Genomic DNA, 26,453 nt, shown 5'->3' on the forward strand with positions numbered 1-26,453 from the left:
ACTTCTCCACAGGGACTGGACCATTTTACATTCCTATCACCAATGCATGCAGGATAGATTGATGGATGAATAGAATTAGATAGATAGATAGATAGATAGATAGATAGATAGATAGATAGATAGATAGATAGATAGATAGATAGTGATAGACATAAGAGTAAAGGAGGGGAAAAAACAATGGCAGTAAAGAGCTGTGTGATACTCTGGCTAAAATTCTCTGTTAGGAGACTATTGAGGTCAGCCAGCTGATGTCACCACTGCCCAGGTGTTGGAAGTCTAGCTAGAACTGGTTTTATTGAAGAATCAACACCATACTGTTTTAGTAACTCTAAGATTTGTTTTGAGCTAAGAACATATCTTCCTCCTTCTCAAAGGTCATATGTCACTTCTAACAGCATTTTCTTTTATGACCAGAGTACCCATGTAGCCTTCATACTCCTGCACTCTAGCTCTCAGTTTTTGCTACTGTAAATCAAGGAGGTCCGGTTTGAACAGTGGCTCTCACTAGGAAGCCTTGAGTGGGGCCAAAGTTTCACACATGCACTGCTAACTGAAAGGTTGGAGATTCAAGTCTACCCAGAGGTGCCTCAGAAAAAAGCCCTGGTGATCTACGTCCAAGAAAATCAGTCATTGAAAACCCTATTTAGCACAGTTCTCATGAGGTCCTCCCAACTTGATTTTAACTCCATAGTAACTGATTTTCAAACACCAGTGCAGGCTTGTAACACACATTGCCAAGCTCCTCCCCTAGAGTTTCTGCTTCAGTAAGGATGGGGTGGGGCCTGCAAATTTGTATCTCGAACAGGCTCCCAAGGGAGGCTGGGGCTGCTAGTCAAGGGCCACACTCAGGAGAATCACTGGATTGCAGGGGTTCTCAACCTGTGGGTCGTGACCCCTTTGGGGTTGTCAAAGGACCTTTACACAGGGGTTGTCCGATTCCTAACAGTAGCTAAATGACAGCTATGAAGTAGCAACAAAAATAATTTTATGGTGGTGGGGGGGTGTCACCACAACAGAAGGACCTGTACTGAAGGATCTCAGCAGCAGGAAGGTTGAGAATCACTGGATCTGAGGCTCTCCTAACGTGAGCATTCTAGTAGTTCCTTCCACTGCCTCTTCCCAGTTAAGAGCAACACTGACTTTGAAGTTCTCAGTCCCTCGTCACCTGGTACAACGTTTGTGTTTACCTTCCATTTCACTTCATGTCAAACTGCTATCCCCAGGCTTAAGCTGGTCAACATGAAGTGTCCAAGGAATACACCTAGACACCTATCCTAACCCATCATCTCTTGTGCTCTGGACTCGCTCCCCAATTGGTGTCTGTTCCAAGGTGGCTTCTCTCCTCCTCAGAGGTGAGTGTCATTTGGACTTCAGCATTGCTATGAGCTGGCCAAAGCTCACAGCTGGGGCGGGGTAGTCTCCAGTTGCCTGTTCAGTATTTTCCGGAACACCAATAGGAAATAAGGCCATTCTGACCATGACAGACCGAGACAAAAAACAAGGACACTCTCTAATCATTTCTGAGCAGAAATAAAATATAAACCTTGTCCAAGCACAAAAAGAAGCTAAAGATCTCCCAATCCTAACTGACATCCACGATGGCTGCTTCTTTAGCTATCACGACTGTAATCTCACTCTACATTTCTCTCCTGCTAGTTAAGACTTAGAGGGGTCTGACATCCCTGAATATTACAAACGATGTGTTCTTTACTACTAACAGAAAGGATGGCAGTTCAAATCCGCCTGGTAGCACTGCAGAGAAAAAAATATCTGGTGATCCGCTTCTGTAAAGACTATAGATAAGATGACCCAGTTATGGGAGGAGAGGGCCTCATACCAAAGGAGTCCCTGCATGGCACAAATGGCCCATGCACTTACTACTAACAAAAAGACGGAGGTTTGAGTTACCCACAAGTGCCTTAGAAGAAAGGCCTGGCAATCTATCTCTGGAAATTTTGTCATTGAAAACACCCCATGATGACCTCCTCCCTGGGGGACGGACAACAGAAAAGGGAGTGAAGGAAGACGCCAGACAGGGCAAGATATGACAAAATAACAATCTATAAATTATCAAGGGCTCATGAGGGAGGGGGCAGCGGGGAGGGAGGGGGAAAAAAGAGGACCTGATGCAAAGGGCTTAAGTGGAGAGCAAATGCTTTGAAAATGATTAGGGCAAAGAATGTACAATGTGCTTTATACAATTGATATATGTATATGTATGGATTGTGATAAGAGTTGTATGAGTCCCTAATAAAATGTTTTAAAAAAGATAAATTTTTAAAAAGAAAGAAAAGAAAAGACCCCATGAAGCATGGAATCACCATAAATGGAAATGGACTCAACTTCTAAATAAGGCTTATTATATGAGGCCCGATCAGAATTACCTCTGCTTCCTGAACGCATCCAATCTAAAACACACACCCTGCTAACCCGGCTTCCTTCAACCCACCCTAAAATCCCCTGATATACACCCAAATCCCTTCAGAAGTGCTTTCTACCACCCGGTTGCTGAAAAACACTGTGATTCCCCATGATGCTGGATCTCACTTGACTGAGCAATCAATCTGTCTTGTTCAACCCCAAATATGGTCCTGGTGGCCTGATTAGAGGTTGTGCTCCTTCTCAACCTTTAGGTTTCAGTTCAAATATAACCTCCCCAAAGAAATTGTCCTCAATCCATTCTGGTCTACTTTTCTTTCCCAAGACCCACCACAAGTTATAATTACATATTGTCCTACGCACTCACTACTTCTTTCACCAGACCGACAGCCCACATCAACAAGTTGTCTGGGTTCTGCTCCTGTTCTGCACAGTGCACAGCATAAGGTAGATCAATGAACATTTGCTGAAAGGATGGATAGATGTATAAGTACTATTTTATGCAACACACCTCAAGACCACTGAAAATAAAAGACGAACGTCAACAATACAAAAAGAACTGAGGGGGCAAGAGAAGAAACCACTAGGGCCTGTACCCAGGACAAGAGTGGGGCTTTAAGGAGCAAAGGTCCATTTCTAACTCAAGACTTATTTGTGGAAAGCAAGGATTTGCATCCATTTTAATTTTAGCAATTTTAGTTCAGCATAAACCAGGCAATGTGATATGCTCCTAAGAACAGTTCAACGTAGTGTTGTTATTACGGAATTCGTTAAATGAATATCAATTGCTGGGCCTGCAAACCCTTCCATGCCCACAGATTGGGGGTTTAAAAATATTTATGCAATCACATGAGATTTTGCAGGTATCAGCACCATAGGTGAGATCTCCCCTCCAGCTCAGAGTGCACCTTTCTAAGAAGGTTTTTGTAAGAGGCCATTTCACAATGAACCAGCTTCGCTTCAGAATTAGGGATTTGATGCTTCTCAGCTATTTTTCAGACCAAAGACTGCATAGTGCAGTTCTACTATGGGAGCCATCAACAGAAAAATCATTATTAGGCCAGGTAAGACAACACATGTATCAAATGAATAAACTATATGCATTTCCCAAAAACCAGAGAGACTTAGGGGCTGAAGCTACGGGCTATGCCAGCGTTTGTACTTTGAGGTACTACTGCTTGATCACAGCAGCCACAGAAATCCAGAAGCAACCGTCAACTACCTGTGCTTCATTACAAGCATGCTGCAGAGGCTGTGGAAAGTGGCAGGTGCTCCTTAGCCACAAACCACTCCAAGCATCTTAAATCCCACTGTGAACCTTTTCGTGAATAACACTGTTATTCATTTTAAATCTTACCACTTCTAAGTGCCACTTCTAAGTATTAATTCAAAAAAGAAATGAAAATTCATCTCTTGCTTTTCCCTCTCCCTTAGTAATGATTCCCCCCCCCCCCCCCCCGCAACAAAAAATTCTAAAAAATCTTGCTTTTAAAGAGTCCATTTGATGGGACTGTAAACTGCAGAAAAGCAGTCTGGCTTTCTTTTTTGTAAATCATTTTCTTAGGGGCTCATACAACTCTTGTCACAATCCATACATACATCAATTAAAGCACATTTGTACATTCATTGCCCTCAGCATTCTCAGATCATTTGCTCTCCACTTAAGCCCCTAGCATCAGCTCCTCATTTTCCCCCTCCCTCCCCTCTCCCTCCCTCCTTCATGAACCCTTGATAATTTATAAATTATTATTTTGTCATATCTTACACTGTCCGATGTCTCCCTTCACCTGCTTTTCTGTTGTCTGTTCCCCAGGGAGGAGGTTATATGCAGATCCTTGTCATCAGTTCCCCCTTTCCACCCCACACTTCCTCCAACCTCCAGGTATCGCCACTCTCACCAGTGTTCCTGAAGGGAACATCTGTCCTGGATTTCCAGTCTGGCTTTCCTTAGGGTGCTCAGGATCATGAAAATCCCTCAGACCTGAATGATGAGCAAGTCTGTTTCTTTTAAAACAGGTCTAATCCCTCAAAACATAATACACCAACCAGTAGCTGGGCCATGGGAGCAGATATTCGGATGGAACCTGTATGACCTTCTCAATAAGCACCCCCCAAAAGGAAAGGTCATCAAAACAGCCCTTTTGGTTAAGTCAGGAGAAACCATTTCGTTACTGTAGTGAACTGTCACATTTAGAGTATGTACTTTTGTCAACTAATTCATTTGATGAGGAATCAAAGCAAAAGAAGAGTGGGCTGTTTTGTCTTGCCCAAAGTAGGAGGGTCTCATACCATTCATTAATTCATTCCACAAATATTTATTTAGGTCCTGCTCTGTGCCAGGCACTGAGTAAACCCAACGCCATTCCTACAGTCCTGGAAATTACACTGGGAGAGATAAGCTTTTTTTTTTTTTTTTGAATCTCACAAACACATAACACTGCTACCAAAAAAGAGGTGGAGGGAGCACAAATACGAAAAGCTAACAGAGAGGAACTAATTTCGCCTGCCGGATGAGATGGCCGCAGTCAGAGATGGGCCCAATGAGGGAGAAAAATAATACGTTTAAAAAGTGACATTTAAGCCTAGCGGCCATCAGATCACCACCTCTTTAAACGTGGAAACTCGTCTGGAGCAGATAACCCACCAGCTGGGTTTCAACTTTGCCTGGGGACCCTCAACAGGCTCAAACCTGCCCGGCTCCAGCGTATCCGTCTTCCTGAGCATGTTCCTGTTTGCTCCCCTATCATTGTTTGACTGGTGTCCCCAAATCCTATTACCTACCGCCACACAGAAAAGTCTCACTTATTAGGATTTATTATCGTGTACAGCCTTCTGAAGCTTGGCCTAGAAACACCCCAAAATAATCTACCAAAGGCCGGGAAACAGTGAGCCTGGCTGTCAGCAAGCAGTAGCAGCGCTGGGTGGGCCGAATGTCTCCGCTACTCTACCCAATCAAGGAGCGCCCACCCACCAATACTCCACTCCGGGGTCCAAACCGGATGGCACCTGGGACGGGGGGGGGGGGACCTGGCCGCTAGTGGCCAACTTCGAGGTGCTGTCTGATGGGTCGCTGACCCTGCAGAGCCACCCGCGGAGGGTGTGTGCAGTGCCTCCCTCCGAGCATCGCAGTGGCAGGCAGGGCCGAGCCATCGCACCCGGTCCCCTTGTCGCGGGGTCGAGGTGGACGCGCGGGCGAGAAAAGAGCCTGGCTGGGAGCTCCCCCGCCCACCCGAAAAGCCAGCCACACCCCCGCCGCCCGCGCCGGACCCCCGTGGCGGCCGCCGGCTCCTCAGGGACCGCTCCGGTGGGGAGGGCTGGTGAGAGAGGGTCGGGGAGGGGGCGGTTCAGGGGGGGAGGGCTGGAAAGGGAGAGCTTTGGGAGGGGAGGGCTGGTGACGGCAGAGATGGGGAGTGGAGGGCTTCTGGAGGAGGGCTGGGGAGGGAGGGAGCACCCCTGGGGGAGGACTGCTGAGGGGACTAGCGCCTCCGGGAAGAGCTCTGAAGGGGGATCGGCTGGTGCGCCCGGCGGCTGTTCAGCCCCGGGTCGTTCGGCGGGCGCTGGGCGCGAGGGCCCCGCCCGGGCCGCTGTCCTGGGACGGCCGCACGCTGCGGCCGCTAGCCCGCACTCACCCATTGGCGCCGAGCCGGGCCGGGCCGCCGAGGCAGCGGGAAAGTTGGCGGAGGCGGAGGCGGCCGGCGGGCAGCCGGCACGGAGGTCCGGGCGCGGGAGCGGGGCGCGGGAGCGGGGCGCGGCGACGGCCGGGCTGGCTTCCTACTCAAGCGCGGCGGTGGTGGCGGCTCAGCGCCGCTCGCTGCTGCCTCTGCTGTTGCTGCGGCCGCTGCTGCCCCGGGGCGGCTCCTGCTGCTGCTGCTGCATCGCGGCCGCTGCGCCCGGCTGCGCTGGGTTTCCTGCTCCCTGCGAGTAGCAATTGCGGAAAAAAAAAAAAAAAAAAGGCAGCGCCGCCCAGCCTAGCGCCCGGCAGCCGCGGCTGCGCCGCCGCTCCGCCCTCCTCGCCGCCGCGGAGGCTCCTGCGGCTCCGCCTGCCAGGGACGCGCGGCCTCCCGGAGAAGAGGGGCGGGGCTTGAGGGGCGGGGCCTCGAGGGGCGGGGCTGGCGCCGGGAGGGGGCGTCCCTGCGGCCCAGCGCTCTCGCGCCCTCCTCACCGCCCACTTGGGGGTTCACGGCTCCGCGGGGCCGCCCACACCCGCGGCGGCTGGGCTCACACCCCAGGAAGTGCCGCGAGACTCCTCGAGACCTGAGTTGCTTGGGGGTCTGTGGGGGCGGGAGCACGTGGAAAGGAGAAAAGGGCGGGCCGGCGGGGAAGCGGGTGCCCAGAGGAGGAGTGGCGAGGATGAGGAGACCTTGGACAGGTGAAGGGCCGACACCTGGGGAGATGGAGGGAACCAGGAATAAGGCTTTTTTAGGGGGCTGTTGGGAGTGAAAAAGAAGCAGTCCCTCCACTGCGGTTTTGGAGAAGGTATGGGAGTGAAGATGGAGGGGCTGAGGCAGAGGCTGGTGGGACTGTGGGACAGGACCCGCCCAACCTCACTGACACCATCCTGGTCCCTCACTTGGGCCAGGTGAGATTAGATGACACTACCAGCGTCACTGGTCCCCAGGAATCCACCGAGGGCTTCTCCCCACAAATATCATGGTTCCCTTCTGACCCTCAGACCTAGGGTACTGACCCTTGATTGGAAGCTAAAATGCTAACAAGGAATCCTGGGCAACTTGCAAGCTTCTCTTGGGGTCCATTCACCACCACACCTTTCACCAGAGACTCTGACAAGGACCAAATTCATTTACAGCCCAGTCCGGTTATTTCCTTTTAGGAGCCCTGGTGATTGAGCTCTCAGTTGCTAACCAAAAGGTTGATTCCCTGGAGGAAGATGTGGCAGTCTGCTTCTATGAAGATTTACAGCCTTGGAAAGCCTCTGGGGCCGTCCACTCTGTCCTTTCAGGTCGCTGTGAGTCCGCAATAGATTTGGTTTGAGGGAAAAGGGGTTTCCTTTTACCTCTCCACCCTCTGGCGGTAGGAAAGGGTAGTGACAGGGATGGGAGAGATTCAAGCACAGGGAAAATAAAACAGTAAGGTACAGCAGGGGTGTCAAACTGGGGGCCCGCGGGTCGCCTGCGGCCCCCGGGATAATTTTTTTGTGGCCCATGATGCTCTGAAATAAAATTTATCGAGGGAATTGTGTTTACAGTATTGCCTCAATCTTCCCTAAGCACTATTTTCTTCATAACATTTTTTTTTTCAATTTTCATTTGACTTCAGAGCATCGTGGGCCACAAGAAATCACCTCGGGGGCCACCAGTTGGACACCCCTGCTGTACAGAAACGAACCACTTGCCACAGGTTAATTCCAATGCATAGTGACCCTGTATAGGGTTTCCATGACTTTGCGAATTTTTGTGGGAGCAAACACTCTAGCCTTTTTCCTGTGGAGTGGCTGGTGGGTTTGAACTGCTGCTCTTGCAGTCAACAGGTCAGTGCTCACTAGAGCAGTCCTACTGGTGCTGTCAGATAAGTGTCGGGAGACTAACAGCAAGGTTGGCAATACAAACCCATCAGCTTCTCTGTGGGAGAAAGATCAGGCTGTTTCCTCCCATAATAATTTACAAAGTCCACAACCTTTTACAGTCAGAATCAACTCGATAACTATAGGTACAGAAAAACGATCGTTGGTCCCTGAAAAAAAGAACAAGAGGGAAGGCTGAGGGTTAATAGACCTGTGCGAGATCGGACACAGGGCTGCCACCAAAGCTCACTAACTAGAAATTGGTTAGGTCCAGAGATTCCTGGAGAGAGATATTATAGCTGTTAAATTAGTCTTTTAAAATCCTTGAAAGTGTGGGGTTTACCAACAAGAAATCAGTAGCATCCTCTTTCTCCATACTTTACATCTAGGGACAAAGGGCCCATCGACACAGCTGCTGAAAAAGAGGTAATAGTGACATCGGTGTCAGACTCCTAAGGAAGGAATTCAGGAACAGGGAGATGATGAATCTAAAGAAGTGTTCAGAGCAGGGATAAATACTCGTCCTTGCTGCAGGCACCATGGGGCCTCACTCATTACATCACAGTCCGGATCCGAGCTCGGAAGTCTTGTGATGGACACGCGTGAGAGCTGACAAACACAGACACTGATAGGAGATAGAGCAAGACCCACTCTTACTAGGACACTTGTTTTCTTTCTTTTTCTTGAACCTCACCCAGAGGAACAGGTCAGGCTCATTTCAGTTCCAGAGATGGTTCTCTTCCCTATGGTCAGAACGGTTCATCTTAACCTCTGGAAGGGATTCAGAGTCCTTAAGGTGCCCTGAGAATTTTTAGACATAGAAACAGGTGATTCCAGGCTAGCCTTTAAATGTTGACAATACCTGCCATACTCAACTCACTGCCATCGAGTCGATGCTGGCTCATAGTGAGCCTATAGATGGTAGAACTTCCCCTGCTGAGTGACTGAGACTGTAACTTTTTACAGGAAGAGTAGAAAGCCCCCTTTTTCTTCCGAGGAGGGATTGGTGGTTTCGAACTGCTGACCTTGCGGTTCGCAGCCCAATGCATAACCACTACGCCACCAAGACACCTATACTCACCATGGCTGCAGGCATTTGACATTCCAGGGGCCAGCAACTCTGAAGCCAGCATACTGGGAGGTAAACTCTCCAGAGCTGACAAGAAACCCAAACCGCCAACCAACCCAAGTCAGCAGTTTGTTTTATGTCCTGCTTCCTATTACTCATCTCTGTCCTGTTTGAGGAAGACGGTCTTCTCAGTTCTTTATTCTGCGTGGGTTTGAGGTTGTGTTGTTTGTTTTCCCTTTTTCCTCTGGCTTTACACAAGGAAAGACAGTTTTGCACTGGATTTTGTCACTGGTCTGTTTCAGGACCTCTCTTTCCTAGCGCTTTGCTCCTACTCCTTGATCTGGGGGTGCTTCCTGCATGTGCGAATTTGTCCCCTGGCTTTTCTTAAAACTAGTAGCCCTGGTGGCACAGTGATTAAGCACTCAATGGCAGTAGTTCGAAACTACTAGTTGATCCACAGGAGAAAGATGCGGCAACCTGCTTCCATCCAGATCACAGCCATTGAAAGCCTGAGGGGCAGTTCTCTGTCCTATAGGGTTTCTTTGAGTTGGAATTGACTCAACGGGCAATGGGTTTATTTTGTGTCACGAAAGAAAGACTGCTAGCAAGCCTTTTTTGAAAAGGCCAGTTCTGCCCTCTAATTTTAATGTGTACCTAAAATTGTATCAATTTCACTCAAGACATTCTAAAGAGTATAATTCAGTGACTTTAATTGCATTCACCGTGCTGTGCAACCATCACCATTATTTACACAAGATTTTCTCATTTTAAGTTTCTCTAACTTAAAAAATGAACATTTGCCTTTTTGTCTGTTTGTTTTAACTTATGGTTTGGCCCTTCTGATGTGTTCCTGTTGTCCTTTCAACTTTCCTTTCAAAAACTTTTGCTGACCAGCAAAAGGGAAGTTAATGTTAAGATTCAAATCCAGCTGCTGACAAGAATAGATGTCATTCCTCATCCTGCCTCCTTCTTACAAGAATAGTTTTGAACCCAATAGTACAATGTTACTTATTACACAGACTCATCTCATAGAGAAATATGACTCTTTAATACCACATCTTTGCCCTGCCCCCTACTGAAATCCAATTTCTACTGGAATAGATCCTGTATTTTAGAAGTGGGAAGTAGCTGAGCTATCACACTTACCAAGGGTATCACATGACTTCAAAGGCACCACAGTACTTCCCAGGGTCGGATGGGAATTGAAGGTGGTTGAGCTCTGCCCACCTAGCACTTACAGGCTGTCATACTTGGCTCTCTCCAAATCTTCAGAGTTGACATTTGTCATCTGCAGATAACGAATGATATTTTGCTTTGATAACCTTTGAGGTAGTTATTGTGCCAACCTGGCCGATAAACACATGTGGGATTAATTGAAGGGCGGAGGAATAAATGGCTCTGTGAGCCTCACCTTTCTAGTTCTCAGGTTTCTTGCTTTGTGATGGTCAGACCAGGGTGCAGCTACCTTAGCCAGTTCCCTGCTACAGCTGGCAAGGCTCACTTCCTGCAAGATGTCCCCAAGGAGAAACCGCGTGGACCTACCCTGAAGCAGCCCTGGGTGCTGAAGCAGCTGTGTGGAGACCCCTGCCAGTGCTGAGATGCTTACACATTGGCGTCATTGCGTGTGTTTGTGAGATGGAGTAGGACTTGATGGATTGGTGTCAGACATATGGGTTAATGTTGGACTTGTGGGCTTGGGCAACACTGGGTTGGGATGCTTTCTTGGTGTGCATTTAACCTTTATATAAAACTCTCTCCTATCCATGAGTTTCTGTGGATTTTTTCTCTAAAGTACCTAGACTAAGATATCTTAATATAAAATCACCTGTACAGTAATATAAATTGCATGCAGAGTACCTTGCCAAAGACAAATGTTATGCAGTGCTTCCTATGAGTTTTATGAAGAACTGAAAATCCCATAAAGCTAAGAAGTACAGGAAAACCACTAACTGTTAAAAAAAAGACCACAGCAGCCCCCTGAAAGTGTTCCCCAGGGCCTAAGTGGGAAGCGTTTGTGCAAACAGATCCAAACAACAATAAGCATTTGAGTGTAACCCCAAGAATAAAATCAGTGCGACCGAGTCTACACTACTATAAATAAATAATGGACTCAAATAAGTGGGGGAGAGAAGACAACTGTTCCTTACAGATGAATTCCAGTCCATGAAGGTGGATGACAAGAGCGAGTGAGGGAAATTAGTATTACAACACCACAGAGAGAGTGAAGGCAGTCCACCTAAAATCCCACCATTAATTGGAGGGGAGTGTAAGAAGAGAGCATATTTGCATCGTCTAGAAGTATAACACCACCCCATCCCCCACCTACCCAAATATATATTTAGTACTTTCCAAAGGAAAAATAGTTACTTTTTAGTGGGGAGCTTCAGTGAACATCATTTTGACTGGGCAGGCTTCCGGGCAGGCAGGAGGCAGGCATCTCCATCCTCTTTTGCATTATATAAACTGAGTTAAAGATAACATCAGAGAGAGTTAGTTACATATAGTCTTGGAAACCCACAGGGGCAGTTGGACTCTGTCCTAAAGAGTCACTATGAGTCATAATCAATTCAATGGCAGTGAGTTTGTTTTTAGAGAGTCCCAGGAAGAATATCTTGCCTGATTCTACTTGGTTGGGCTTGAGAACCTCTCTTGGAATACCCCCACTCCCTCATTTTCTTTTGTCAGTGATTCCTTCACAACAAATCTAAGAGAACCGGGTTGACCAACTCTATGCAGATGAACCCCCACTCCTCTGTCTGTTGGTTGGACTTTGGTAGCTCAGGTGTTGCTGGGAGACTGGAGTTTTGTCAATTCAAATACCCGCAGGGGCCCCCATGGTAGACAGGTTTCAGTGTAGGTCCCTAAGTCTGAGAAGAAAAACCTAGCAATCTATGTCCACAAATTAACTGATTGAAAGCCACATGGATCAAACGGTACAATGAGAGCGGCAATAATGAGGATGTTCACGCGCTGGGATGAATGTCCCCAGTGTCCCTGAAAAACTTGTGTAGTGAGGGTGGAATGGAAGCCTAAATGGCCAGATGCCTTTTCATGGAAATCAGTGGAATATAGGCGGCAGGTAGAAACCCTATTGTCCAATATAGTGTTGGAAGATAAGCCCCCCTGGGTTGGAAGGCGACTCTGGACTCAGACATGCTGGCAATCAGGAGGGTGAGGCAGAATCCGGATTGGGTAGTGTTTTGTTTTATTGCACATGAGACAGCAATTAGCAACAACCAAGTAATCAAGTCCAAGAAATAGATCACGTCTAAAACATCTCAACTATGATTTCCTTTACATGCTTTGTAGGGAAAACTTGTCATACAGGAAAACACCAACAAAATAAAAATAACTAGACAGTGAAGTGGGCTTTCCCATAAAATTATAAAACTGGAATAAGGTGTTCTTGCTTAAAAAGCCAAAGAAGGCCTCAGTAACTAAATTCAAAGCTGACCGGTTACAGCTACTTTGCATCCAAAACACACAAAAAGAGCCTCACTCTACTGGCTGACTTGCCAAGAACAGTCTTTCTTCCATCCTTCACAGTGCTGCGCTAAGAAATGGGAAGACTAGTCCTAGGAGATTAGTCAGAACTCTTGTTTCTACTCTTTTCTACCGGTCATATCTCTCCCAACCCCAAATGACAAGGGATCATATGTAAGGAAGGGCATTTCCCCAAGTAAAATACAATGTAAGGTCGTATGCATGAAATCAAAGTTGTAATCAACGTTGACAGCTTTAACTGCAATCATTGACATTTCACACAGGCAGAAACCATCCCAACAGAGGGATTTTTTTTTTCATGGGAGCTGATCAACTAGTGCTAGGGGGGCTCTTTAGCTTATTATTAATAAAGGATTGAAAAGTAGTTGAGTTGCAAAAATGATTTCTATTTTCCCAAACCTTTTGGTAGGAGGTAAATTGTAAGGACACATTGACACTGAGTCTTCAGGTGGTACAGACATGTGACAGCCTTCCAGACAGAGGGAAGAGTGACAGCCTTCCAGACAGAGGGAAGAACGAAGGAGGCTTCTCAGAGTCAGGAAAAGAGTGTGGTGAGAGGACTTATGAAGGTCTTTGTGGAAGGCACAGTGGTGAAAGTGAAGGGCAAAAGGCAATTACTCCGAGATTCTGAACAGATGCTCACTGAGTTGGGGACTAAGACCCTGTGGCTCCAGGCAGGAACACGAGTATAAAAATGGCAAGGGGGGGGGGCTACCTGACCTCCTCTGAGGAAGAGAATGACCTACTATCAGATTAGTCTGAGACCATTTCCTAAGAGGTGGGGGTCAGACATGCCTTCACCCTCCAACCTTTCACCAATTCTGACATCCGCGGTCATTCCCAACTTCCCTGCAGGGGCTGATAGTCTGTTGCAACGGCCACACAAGGATGTCAAGACGTCATGTCTTGTACTTTGAACATGCTATCAAGAGAGACCAGTCTCTGGAAAACGTGATCGTGCTTGGTAAAGTAGAGGGCCAGCGAAAAGGAGGAAGACGATCAAAGAATTTATTGAGAACAGTGACTGGGCTTTTTTGTATACCATGGGCTCAGGTATGAAACAACTGTTCAGCTAGCGCAGGGCTGAACCCTTTCGTTCTGTTGTACATAGTGTGGCTATGAATCGAAACCCAGCCCCTGCACTGAACAACACCCAGTGATTTGGTGAGAATTACAAACCGATAGCTAGAAGGGCTATATCAAAGAATTCAATGCTCCTTGCCAAGTCTCTCAGCAGGCAGGCAGGTTTTAGGAAAGCCCCTCTGGTGAGCCCTGCAGAAGAGGGGCTGGGCGATGGAGAATCTCCAAGTAGGAAGCTGTGGTCCAGATCAAGCTATTCAGACAAAAGTCGCTGACAAAGAGGAGGTCACATTCCAGAGCAAAGCAATGGTTCTCAACCTGTGGGTTGTGACCCCTTTGGGGGTCAATAGACCCTTCCACAGGGGTCACCTAAGACCACCAGAAAACACAACTTTCTGATGGTCTTAGGAACTGAGACATTGCTCCTCTTCCAGTCTTTAGGCGGGTCTGTCCACATGCCGATACACACACATACCAGCACCTGGCATGAAGACAGTTACCCACGCGACACCATGCCTCGAGACAAAATTTCACTGATTTGTCATTAGAAATAAACATTTCACAGTACAGAATCACATATTGTTTTTGTGATTCATCACTATGCCTTAATTGTGTTCCATTTGTGACAATGAAAATGCATCCTGCATATCAGATATTTATATGATGATTCATAACAATAGCAAAATTACAATTATGAAGTAGCAATGAAAATAATTTTATTATTGGGGATCACCACAACATGAGGAACTGTATTAAAGGGTCGCAGCATTAGGAAGGTTGCGAACCACTGTTCTAGAGCCATTTCTAAGGTACATATGACAGGATCTGCTGAATCATTGGATTTGGGGAGAGAGTAGGGTGCAATGAAGGAAAATTTGACAGATTTTGTTTCCTGGAGGCTGTCTAGATGAAAAGCTCAACTAAGTAGAAAAGGAAGTAATTGGACCAGGGATAATGAGTTCTAGTCAGAATCTTATTTAGAGTGAATACAATTTAGAAAAGTTGCAGGGCACACAATAAGTCAAAAAATCAGTCTAGTTTCGATACACCAGCTGAAAGCTGACAGGGAAATTGTGGCAGTGTTCCATTTATAATAGTATCTAAGAGAAGAAAACACCTAGGAATAAATCTAATGAGGGATGTGAAAACTACAAAACACTGCTGAAAGAGATTAAAGACTTCAATAAAGGCAAAGAGGTTCCATGCTAATGGATCGGAAGATTTAATCTTGTTAAGATGTCAATACTACCCAAAGCAATCTATAAATTCAACACAATCCCAATCAAAATTCTGATAGGCTTCTTTACGGAACAGTAAAACCAGGCTTCAACTGACTATGGAGTGGCGAGAAGCCCCAGATAGCTAAAGCAACGTTGAAAGAGAAGACTAAAGTAGAAGGACTCATACTTCCTGGTTTTAAAACATACCATACAGCTACAGTAATTAAAACAGCATGGTACTGGCATAACAATAGATATGTAGACCAATGGACTCAAATTGAGAGTCCAGAAACGAATCATACATCTAGGGTCAACTACTATTTGCCAAGGGGGCTAAATCTATTGGTTAGGGCAAGAAGAATCTCTTCAGTTATTAACGGTGCTTGGAAAATTGGATTTCCACATGCAGAAAAACAAAACAGCATCCAGACCTCTCGACCAGATGGTTCTCAAGCTCCTGAGGCCATGGGACTTAATTGAAAAGTCTCTGAAGCAGGCCCTCATTTAATAAGATATGACACAACCCTTTTCTACTAGGACTTCTTATTAAATAGAGTCAGCCAAATCAAGTTCCTCTCCTCAAAAATAATTACAGATCAGCCAGAGGCAAAAATAAGAAGTAAAGTTTGTTTTCGGTGTTTTGCTTGCCAGGTCTGAGTGTGGCCCTCTACTCCCCAGCCCTGTTGACCTTTTCTTTCCTGGAGATCTCAAAGTGCAGCCCCCTTACCAGCAGCAGCCAGAAGTGGGAACTGGTTAGACCCTCACATTGGTCAGACTCTGGGGGTGGGGCCCAGCTACTGGGGCTTTAACCTGCGGGGGGTGGGGGGGATGGATTTGGATGCAGCGACTGCATGAGACCCACTTTTGTGTCTCCTCTCCTCAGAGCCCAGACCTGAAACACATCATCTGAGGAACCGGTTAATTCTTAGTAAAGAACACGTGACAAACATCAGCGACACACACCCTGGTGCTGGTCAGACAGACTTGATGTTCTCAAAATATATCGGCATCGTTATGTCTGTGAAGGTCATTTTTTCATGGTACAAAACATGAAATGTAGACGATGAAAACCTTCTATAACCATAAAATATATTTGTATCATTATTTCTGTTAAGGTATTAGCTGCTCTTTTTTCAATTGTAAAAACATACAAAGTAAAAAAATGAAAATCTTCAATATCATAATGTTTAAATATTGAAGAGATCACTGATAATCACTATTAGCTTTTGGGGGTGGGAGAGGGCTTTGACAGAAATGGATGGTCTCCCAGCTCTGGCGGTTGGGCATCTGGAAGCAGGGGGTTGGCAGGGCCATACTCTTCCTAGAGGTTCTGAGGGAAGGACCTTTCCAGCTTCTGGGAGCGTCGTGGAGGTTCTTGTCCTGAAGCTGCCTCTGCCACCGGCACCTTGTGGTTGTTTTCTTCAATCAGAAGGAGCCCTTGTGGTGCGGTGGGCTGTGCTTTAGGCTGCTGGACACATTGGCGGAATGTATGGATTGTGATAAGAGTTGTAAGAGCCCCCCAATAAAAGTATTTGAAAGAAAGACCCATCTTTCTCTTGAGCTGCTGATGGTTTTGACTTGCAGTTAGTTTCACAACCTACAGTTAGCAGCCCAATTCCTAACCACTACACGTCCGGGTCTGAAATTCCTGTAAAATGACAGGAAAGGAATCAAACCGCCCGGTGGCTCCTCGAGAGAAAGACAGACCGGCTTTGTACTCCGGAAAGAGTTCCAGTTTCACAGACAGAAGCAGCTTCGAGTCGGCATCGACTCGGTGGCAATGAGTTTGGGTCCACCTGCAAGGGCAGGGAGCAGGAGAGGACACAACAAAGGATGCAACATGTCACGATGTGACTGGAGTGAAAACAGCCATAGGCTTCTCAAGATGCCGCCTTGGGGGTCCGCCGTGGAGCCCGGAAGACCGCCCCCTAGCGGAGGCAAACCAAACAAGGCTGGATCGGAGCTGGGGAGGCCGCAGCTCAGCCTGCACCCTGAGTGGCTTGCCCTTGCTGGTTTCCTCACCTCGCTTCACCAGGCTGGCATTTCAGCAAGAAGCAGAGGACCCAGTTCCTAGAGTCCTCCCTACCCCAGGCAGGAGCTGCGAGGACATCCGAAAGGGCCTAGAGCTCCCCAGATGAGGATGTGAGAGAAACTAGTTCTCTGGAGTGGTGGGAAGCCGATTTGCACCAGCTTCCCATGAAGCTGTTGAGAAGAGTCCACTTTGCATCCATATTTTGGAGCAATTGGTGGACGCTTCTAGAAGATTCTTGAGACTTGCGGTAGTCGCGCTGCAAGCCTTAGAACTTCAAGTCTACTAGCCTGACCGTTTTGACTGTGGCCTTGATATTTGCGCGTGCGCAGCTCTTCCAGATGCTCACAGACACCTTAATTCTATAGTCACCCTTCTGGACCTGATATACACAGTGACTTCTGTTCTACTGGCTGCGGCCAAACGGATCCAGACTGTATCGGCGGTCTTTGGTGTCGACACTCTCCTCGTCCACCCTGCTCTCGATGCTGGAAGGACAGACTGCTTTGTGCCAAGTTCAGCGATTGGGAAGACCCAGCAGAGATAAATGATAGAAGTTAGGTGTTCCCTGAGGTCTCCTGAAGTCCACAACTCCTGTCAACTACCCTTGTGCATGGAGACCTACTCAAAGTTTCAAAAATGCTTCCTTCCCTTGGTCCTTCAGGCTTTATTGCTTCCCTTAGAATACTGAACCTTTGTTGTTTCTCCCTCAGCTCTGCCCACATGATTATAAATGGCCCCTTTATTAACGCCTCCTCCATAACCCAGTTGGGAATATGGCATCTGTTTCCTGCCAGGCCCTGAGGGGGCAGTGACCCTTCACCCACACACAGAATGCCCTGCCCAGGCCCACAGATCTGCATCTGCCAGCCATGTATAAGTACCTCAGTATTCCATGTAAAGTTTAGGTTCCTAAATTTCTTTGGCCTACCATCCCCTTTGTAGAAAAAAAAAAATACTCAACACCCACCTGGTAAGGAAAACATTTTGTACTATGCTTCATCATCCAGGATAAAGTATAGGTATCTGCTTTCGCAGCGCCCCTGGATCGTTCCAGTGCACCTGATGTAAACAGCCAAAGCTCACCAGACACTTGAGAAACACTTTCAACATGAAGGAGAGAAACAAAAACAAACCAGAAAGGATCTAAGAAAAGCAACTATGTAGGGAGCGGGGCAGGTAAAAACTTGAACATCAACAACCCAAATAGTCTATAAGCTCGGAGTAGTCAGAGAAGATCCTGCTGCCCACAGAAAGAGAATGAGAAGAGAGGAGGTGAACGGGTGACGCGACACGCTTCTGGAGGCTTCAGTCCTGGTCTAGTGTGCCGTACTGTCACTCCAAACTCACCTTCCACCTTCAAAACTTCTCCTCTGGCTCTCCGGTCTCCCCCTTTCCTTAAAAAAAAAAAAAAAAACAAAAAAAAAAAAAACCCTGTGTCTGCAGTTAGGGCTCACACAGGTAACGCAGAAAGGGCTCCTCATCTCCAGAGACTTATTTCATCATGTCTCCAGAGTCCCTTATGACCCTGAACAGAACAGAGTGACTGATTCCAGATACCTGGCTTGCACATCTTGGGGAACGGGGTGTCCTTATTCTGCTTACACCAACAGGTACAAAGACATAAAAATATATTTTAAAATATGCACTTTCTGACCAACAATTCTACCTCTAGGCATTCATTCCAGTGCAATGAGTCATGTGAATATATATATACACACACACACACTCACATATATATACACACACATGCACATATGTTCTTGGACATGGTTTAGGACACTGAAAAATTATAAGACATGCTCAGGATCAAAACAGCATTATGCAATGGAGCTTTACGACAGATATAAAGATGACCACTGTATTATAAGTGACAAGAAGCAAATTACAAACTAGTAATCTAACCATAGTTTTAATATTTAAAAGTGTATGTGATGTGTAGAAACGTGTTTGTGTGCACAGTGGTCAGACAAACAAACTCACTGCCACGGAGTCTGATTCTGACTCATAGCAACCTTATGGGACAGTGTAGACTGCCCATGTGGGTTTCCAGGCTTTAAATCTACTGGGAGCGGAGGAAAAACTCATCTTCCCACTCACCCCGCCCCCCGTGGAGCTGCTGGTGGTTTCAAGTTGTTCACCTTGCCATTACCAGCCTAACTTTAAACCCACTACGCCATCTGGTGGCTTCAAAAAGTATAGGAAATTTGTCTGTTAGAATGTAATTCCTATTATATTTTAATGCAATTTTCTCACAATTTTTTAAGCTTTTCCCCACGAGGATCAAGGCCAACCTGTTATTGTTAGTTCTTGCCGAGTGAGGAGAGGACAGATGATGTTAACTTTGTCTTGAGATTTTCCTTCACTTTCCAAGGTTGATTTCTTCTTTTTTTTTTAATCCCCCATCAAGCATACATTACTCTCCTAAACGGAGCTGGGGGCAGGGTGTGTGAGAGGCGGGTTTACAGTTTTCATAAATAAATAAATAAGCAAATTTATTTAAATGAGCATCTGAAGCCCTGGAGACTCCTTGCAACAACAGCTGCCACCAAAGATTACATATGTAGCAATTAGTGCAGCCAAGAAAAAGTATGTCAACTACCCTTATTAATTAACACTCTCTAAAGCTATGCATGCTATAGGAGTATGCTGAAGACATTACCATAAATCTACATATCTTGTTCTCTTTCCATTCTTGCACTTGTCCTCAGGTTGATGAAGCCAGAACATCTCAATGCCAAATCCCATCTGGTGTTTAGGCAGTGTTTGAAAAAGGCAGCTCAATTCCCACTACTTCCCAGTAGGAGGAGAGAGAAAGCTTTCCAAACCAAAAAAACTCAGTGCCATTGAGTCCCTTCAGACTTACAGTGACCCTAGAGGGCAGGAGCGCTTGGTGGTTTAGAAATGCTGACTTTGGGATTAGCAGCCCAATGGATAACCACTACCCCAAGCTTTAGAAATACTATAACGACAGCAACAAATTCACCAAGAGTAAATTGCAGAAAAAGTGACAAGCAGGGCTCCTGGGCGCTCCGCATCGAGATGGGGGGATTCATGCTGAAAATCTTTTTCAGGATGAAAATGGTCCCCAGTGAGCTCTCCAGAGAAGGACGATTGAGAGTTTGTGTCGTCTCAACACCCAACAGTCACAATTATAACCAAACTTTTCTCTAACTTTTTTCAATGAAAATCGCTCTGGTTGCAATGCACATTGAAGCTACACGAAGATACTATGTTTTCACCCATCAGAGTCTGGATGAAAACTCAAGAGTTTAAAAATATACTCTGAACAATGGCTGTGGGGAAATTGGCACTCCGCCTTGCTGGGGAGAACGTAGACTGACAGAGCCCCAGTTCCAACAGACAACATTTGCCAAGAGCTCACAATCTTCCACTTACATTTGGCCCTTCAGCCTAGCAATCACATTTCTTGGAATGTCTCCTGAAGACTACCCTCCAATAATATGAAAATACAGACACAATGTTATTGATTACAGCATTACTTGTAATGACAAAATATTCAAAACTACCTACAGGTCCAAATAGAAGCATGACTGAATAAGCTGTGGTACATCTATACAATGGAGTACTATGCAGCTCTAAAGAATATGGAGAAAAATGTAATATGGATGTCTTCACAGGATTTCTTAAGTGAGCAAATTAAATTGCAAAAGAGGATCTAAAGGATACTGCTTCTGTGTTAAGAAAAATTTAAAATTAAATTTATTTTAAAACAGAAAATAGAAGAGGAGAGGGGGCGAAAGGGGACCTGATAGCATTGATGATTGTATAACTCCACTCAATGGGACTGAACAACAGAACTGTGTGGAAATGGATACACTGCAATGTATAAGATATGTCAATAAAGTGATTATTTAAAAAATGTAATAAAGAAGTTGCTAATCCACCTGGAAAAATACAAAATAAAAAGGAAAAAAATAACACATTTATTCACAAGTATCTGTGTGTCTCTCCCAAAATAAATGCAGGAGAGGGAAACCTGAAATTTGTCACCTACAAGGAAAGGGGGAGAACAGTGATGAAGGACTACACTATTTAGCGGTATATGCCCTCTAAATACCGTATATACTCGTGTATAAGGCAAGTTTTTCAACACTTAAAAAAAACATTTTATTGGGGGCTCATACAACTCTTAGCACAATTCATACATACATCCACCAATTCAAGCACATTTGTATATTTATTGCCCTCATCGTTCTTAAAACATTTGCTTTCTACTTGGGTCCTTGGTATCAGCTCATTTTCCCCCTCCCTCCCTGTCCCCTCCCTCATGAACCCTTGATAATTTATAATTACTATTTTGTCTTGTCTTACACTGTCCGCTGTCTCCCTTCACCCACTTTTCTGTTGTCCGTCCCCCAGGGAGGGTGTTATATGTAGAACCTTGTAATTGGTTCCCCCCTTCTACCCCACCTTCCCTCCACCTTCCCAGTATCACCCCTCTCACAACTGGTCCTGAAGGGTTCATCTGTCCTGGATTCCCTGTGCTTAAAGTTCCTATCTGTACCAGTGTACATCCTCTGGTCTAGCTGGATTTGTAAGGTAGACTTGGGATCATGATAGTGGAGAGGAGGAAGCATTTAAGAACTAGAGGAAAGTTGTATGTTTCATGGCTCATCTCTTCCATGTGACCCTTCTGTAAGGGGATGTCCAGTTGCCTACAGATGGGCTTTGAGTTTCCACTCCGCACTCCCCCTCATTCACAATGATTTTTTTTTTTGTATTTTGATGCCTGATACCTGATTCCATCGACACTTCGTGATCACATAGGCTGGTGTGCTTCTTCCACGTGGGCTTTGTTGCTTCTGAGCTAGATGGCCACTTGTTTACCTTCAAGCCTTTAAGACCCCAGATGCTATATTTCTAGATAGCCGGGCACCATCAGTTTTCTTCACCACATTTGCTTATACACCCACTTTTCAGCACATTCTTAATGCAGTTTTTGTGGTAAAATTAGGCGCCTCGGCTGGTATTCAGGTCAGCTTATACTCGAGTATATATGGTAGATCTTTTTAAGTAGCTTTGATTTGTGGAGCGAAAATGTTAATGTATCACATACTAAAAAAAAAATCAATAAACGCAACAAGAGTGGAAGGAGTGAGTGGAAGGGGAGAAATGCTTTTAAAGAAAGGCAAAACATTTTAAAAGGAACTCGATGGAATTTTATGTGAGTAGCTGAGGGGCCGGTAGAATTTCAAGTAATGGATGAACTCAGTATTGAACTGTATACCCTCAGTCTTTGGGAAGGCAGAGGTGGAGAGCTAACAAACTCTAAAGCAGTTTGTGTTGCTTTGTTTCCTATAGTGGTATGAGTGAAGTAACTTTGAAATGATTTCAACTGTATTATCCCAAACCAAATCCACAGCCATTCCCTTGATTCTGACTCAGTGACCATTCCTAGGGGTTCCAAGAATTCAAATCATTATAGCAATAGATAGCCTCATCTTTCTCTCTCAGAGCAGCTAGTGTCTTTGAACCTCTGACCTTGAAGTTAGTGGCCCAATGTCCAATCCACAGTACCACCAGGGCTTTTAAAATGTATTATAGGATTAAGTAAGTAGAAAGAAAATTATTTGTTGTTGGGAACCAGAGTTCCCTCTGTGGAAGAAGAGACTTCACACTGAAATGTTGGGAGACAAAAAGGACCTCATGGGGATGGTTTGGAGGTTTCAGTATGACCTCCTATGTCCTAAATTATCTATGCACAAGCCTAAGCCGAAAGGTATTACTGTAAAATTACAGAAGCCTTTGTTCAACAAAAATATCATCATGTGAAGCTATGGTCCCTAGACATAGCCTCCATCTAGGTTCATACACTTCTAAAGTGTCTGGACAGAGATGGCAGTGTCTCCACCTCTGTAACCTGTCCCCGAAGAGCTCTGTGCTCAATTCACACCCCATAAAACATGAGTTTGGCCATTCTCCAGGGAGTCAAATCCTGTTCCTTTGACATGGTTTTTGAGTTTGGGGAACAAAAACAAGTCTGAAGGGGCAAAATCAAAACTATGGAGTAGGATAGGGTAAGGTTCCTCAATGGAATTCTTGTACAGTCCTGGCTACCCTTGAATGAGCAGGTGCATTGTCATGATGGGGGAAATTCCTTGGCAGAACTTTCCTAGCCTTTTTCTCGCTAGTTCATTTTTTAGTTTTCTGAAAACTTCCTCCTAATAATAAGCCCCCTGTGACCATCCTTTGTCCTTTGAGAAAAGCTATCAGGATGACCCCTTTAGAATTTGACCACCTTCTGACCTGTCCTCTCTGCCTGGAATCTAACTGAGCCAGCGGATTCCTTTGGGAACCACTTGTTTTGATTGTAAGTACTCTAAAATTGTTAAAAAAAAACAACAAACAGATCACTAGTCCGGGAACAATAGTTGAAATCAGATCATGGTAAGATCATGGTAGGATATTGTGCGTCTGTGGACATTTGTATTTAGAAAGGAACTAATAGAAATGGAGAGATTATATATATATATATATATATATATATATATATATATATATATATATATATATATCCCAAGGAATGAAGTCCTTGAGGAGACAGAAGTAATGGGATCCAAAGCACATATGGAGGGAGTAGTTTGACAGGACCAAAGAGAGGATGGGTCTATGATTAGATAGGTTTGTTGTAGCAAGTTGTGGGGATTCATACCCAAAGGCTTCATTTCTCCATGAAGGTGGGGTTCAGGCTCCCCAGTTGTGGAACCTGAGCATTGAGCCTAAATAAAGAGCAAGTATTTCAGGGCAACATTGGACACGCCTTTGAGATCATGAAGACTCTGGCGTGTGACTTCTTTACAGCAGACACGGAGTTCACCCAGTGCCGTTGTTGTGCCAGGCAAATAGAAGCGGGTGGGACGCAAAGGGATGGACAACATTTATAAGAAGGGTGTCATTCAAATAAAGGATTAGGAAACCTTCACTGAATGAGGAAAATGAGACCAGAAAATTGAGGGAGGGAGGAATGGAGGTCCTTGAGCAAATGAGTCGCCTGGTGTCCACAGTGTGACCCTGAGAGAACCTAGGGGAAGTGGGGAGCAATTTGAGATCTTAGATGACTGATAGAGTCATGGGGCTGAAGCCAGAGTGAAGGAGAAAGAGTATAAATGAGACAAGAGGCTTCCCTAATGAGGGCAGCGCATGAATTGTTCAGTGGATAATTGTAACAAACATGGCAAAGGGTGCCAGGGAATAACAGTGGGTGTTGCACTGGCTGGATAGTCTGGAACTCGAACTGGAGAGCAAACATCAGAATTTGTTTCTCTCTTCACCCTCTCTATTCCACCTCAAGTGTATGGCAATTACTGGATCTTGTTTCAGTACTATTTTATGAGCAGACATAAACAAGAACGTGCTAATAGTTGTGACAAGACAAATGAGGTGTATTTAGGAATCTCAAAGCATGTAAATAGCAGTGGACCTTTACATTCAATCAAATACTTGTTGAACTTAAGTGTATGTCTAATTATGAAGCACAGAAAAATTATAGAGGAAAAAAGTGACAAGCAATCTGCACTCCCCCTCCTTCACAATATGATTTTTTGTTCTTGGATGCCTGATACTTGATCCCTTCGACACCTCGTGATCACACAGGTTGGTGTACTTTTTCAATGTGGGCTTTGTTTCTCCTGAGGGGAGTGCAGATTGGGGACCCAAAGCCCATATGTAGGCAACTGGACATCCCCTTACAGAAGGGTCGCGGGGAAGAGATGAGCCAGTCAGGGTGCAGGGTAGCAACAATGAAACATACAACTTTCCTCTAGTTCCTAAATGCTTCCTTATACCTCCACAATTATGATCCCAAGTCTACCTTACAAATCTGGCTAGACAGGATGTACACTGGTACAGGTAGGAACCAGAAACACAGGGAATCCAGGGCGAATGAACCCTTTAGGACCAGTGGTGAGGGTGGAGGGAAGGTGGTGTAGAAAGGGGGAGCTGATTATAAGGATCTACATATAACCTCCTCACTGGGGGATGGACAACAGAAAAGTGGGTGAAGAGAGACGCCGGACAGTGTAAGATATGACAAAATAATAATTTATAAATTATCAAGGGTACATGAGGGAGAGGGGTGTCGGGAGGGAGGGGAAAATGAGGAGCTGATACCAAGGGCTCAAGTAGAAAGCAAGTGTTTTGAGAATGATGATGACAACAAATGTAAAAATGTGCTTGCCATACAATGGATGGATGTATGGATTGTGATGAGTTGTACGAGCACCATCAGCTTTCTTCACCACTTTTGCTTATGCACACATTTGTCTTCAGTGATCATAATGGGAAGGTGGGCATATGATTTTTTGTTCTTTGATGCCGGGATACCTGGTCCTTTCTATACCTCGTGCTCACACAGGCTAGTGTGCTTATTCCATGTTGGCTTTGTTGGTTCTGAGCTAGATGGCTTCTTGTTTACCTGTAAGCCTCTAAGACCCCAGACGCTGTATCTTTTGATAGCTGGCCACCATCTGCTTTCTTCACATTTGCTTATGAGCACATTTGTCTTCAGCAATCGTGTCGGGAAGGCGTGCATCATGGAATGCCAATTTAATAAAGTGTTCTTGCATTGAGGGAGTACTTGAGTGGAGGTCCAATGTCCATCTGCTGCCTTAATACTAAACCTATAAATATATGCACATAAATCTATTTCCTGACCATCCTATATAAATATATTTACATATGTACACGCCTGTATTTAGCCCTCTATAAATGGCCGTTGCCTCGTAGCTCTTTCCTCTATTTCCTTTTACTTTCCTCTTGTCCCACTATCATGCTCAGCCTTCATTTGGGTTTAAGTAATTCCTCTCGGTTACGATTGGCCTTGCTGAATCCCTACTAGGCCTCAATTTCAAGGCGATGGAAACAGCCCAAATTTCCATCAACAGATGAATGAACTAAAAAACTGTGGTACAGACATACAATGGAGTACTATGAATCGCTAAAAAGCAGTGATGAACGCATGAAGCATATTGCCCATGGGAAGAATTGGGGAAATTATGCTAAGTGAAGTAAGCCAAGCACAAAAGTACAAGTCTGCCGAGGTAAGTTTATAAAAAAAAGAAAAGAAAAATGCAAAGGGGGCACGGAGAAAAAGCTACTGTATACAAACACTCCAGGGGTAAGGTCCAGGTAGTATGGCAGGGGCCAGACCAAATCCATGGGGTACATAGGGTAGCCAACTAAAAAGGTGGAGGGGAGCAAAGGAAAAACAAATAGATGTGTGATGGGGGAATAGAGCATTGACCCCCCCAAGGGGAGGGTATTGTTTGTGTCTCCACAGAGAAAAAGGGACCAAACTTAAATCTGGTGATCCGGGATGTGAATGCAGCATGCTGGCACGGAGAGGGGAGCCAGCGGCGGGGCCTGAGGGCTCGGCCCCAATCCCAGCTACTTGGACAGCTACCCTCACTCTCCTCAGAAGAATTTACTTCAGAGGACGGCACTGAAGCTGCAGCTAGGGGAGAGGGACATGTCTGATCAGAGCACACGGGAGTAAATGAATGGGGAGGAAGAGAGTGGAGCACATCCTGGCCCCCCAAACCTGAAGGATGCTATCCCAGCTCCGAACAGCCAATGCACAGAGTGGACCATATGGGTGATCCCACTATGAGACACGATATCCCTCGCTGA

General features: G+C 45.6%; 1 protein-coding gene across 2 annotated transcripts in view; it reads right to left on the reverse strand.

Moving 5' to 3' along the window:
* The window catches only part of SH3KBP1 (SH3 domain containing kinase binding protein 1), a 424,275-nt gene extending 417,979 nt beyond the window's left edge, over nt 1-6,296 (reverse strand). Inside the window, exon 1 of one of the 2 annotated variants that reach the window (XM_075538782.1) lies at nt 6,009-6,296. In XM_075538782.1, coding sequence (XP_075394897.1) covers nt 6,009-6,012 — 4 coding nt within the window. In that variant the 5' untranslated portion in view covers nt 6,013-6,296. The remainder of the gene's footprint in view (nt 1-6,008) is intronic. The other variant, XM_075538784.1, reaches the window with a different exon arrangement.
* Nucleotides 6,297-26,453: the final 20,157 nt, after the last annotated feature.

The sequence above is a fragment of the Tenrec ecaudatus genome, chromosome X (assembly GCF_050624435.1).
Source record: "Tenrec ecaudatus isolate mTenEca1 chromosome X, mTenEca1.hap1, whole genome shotgun sequence".
Lineage (NCBI taxonomy): Eukaryota > Metazoa > Chordata > Mammalia > Afrosoricida > Tenrecidae > Tenrec > Tenrec ecaudatus.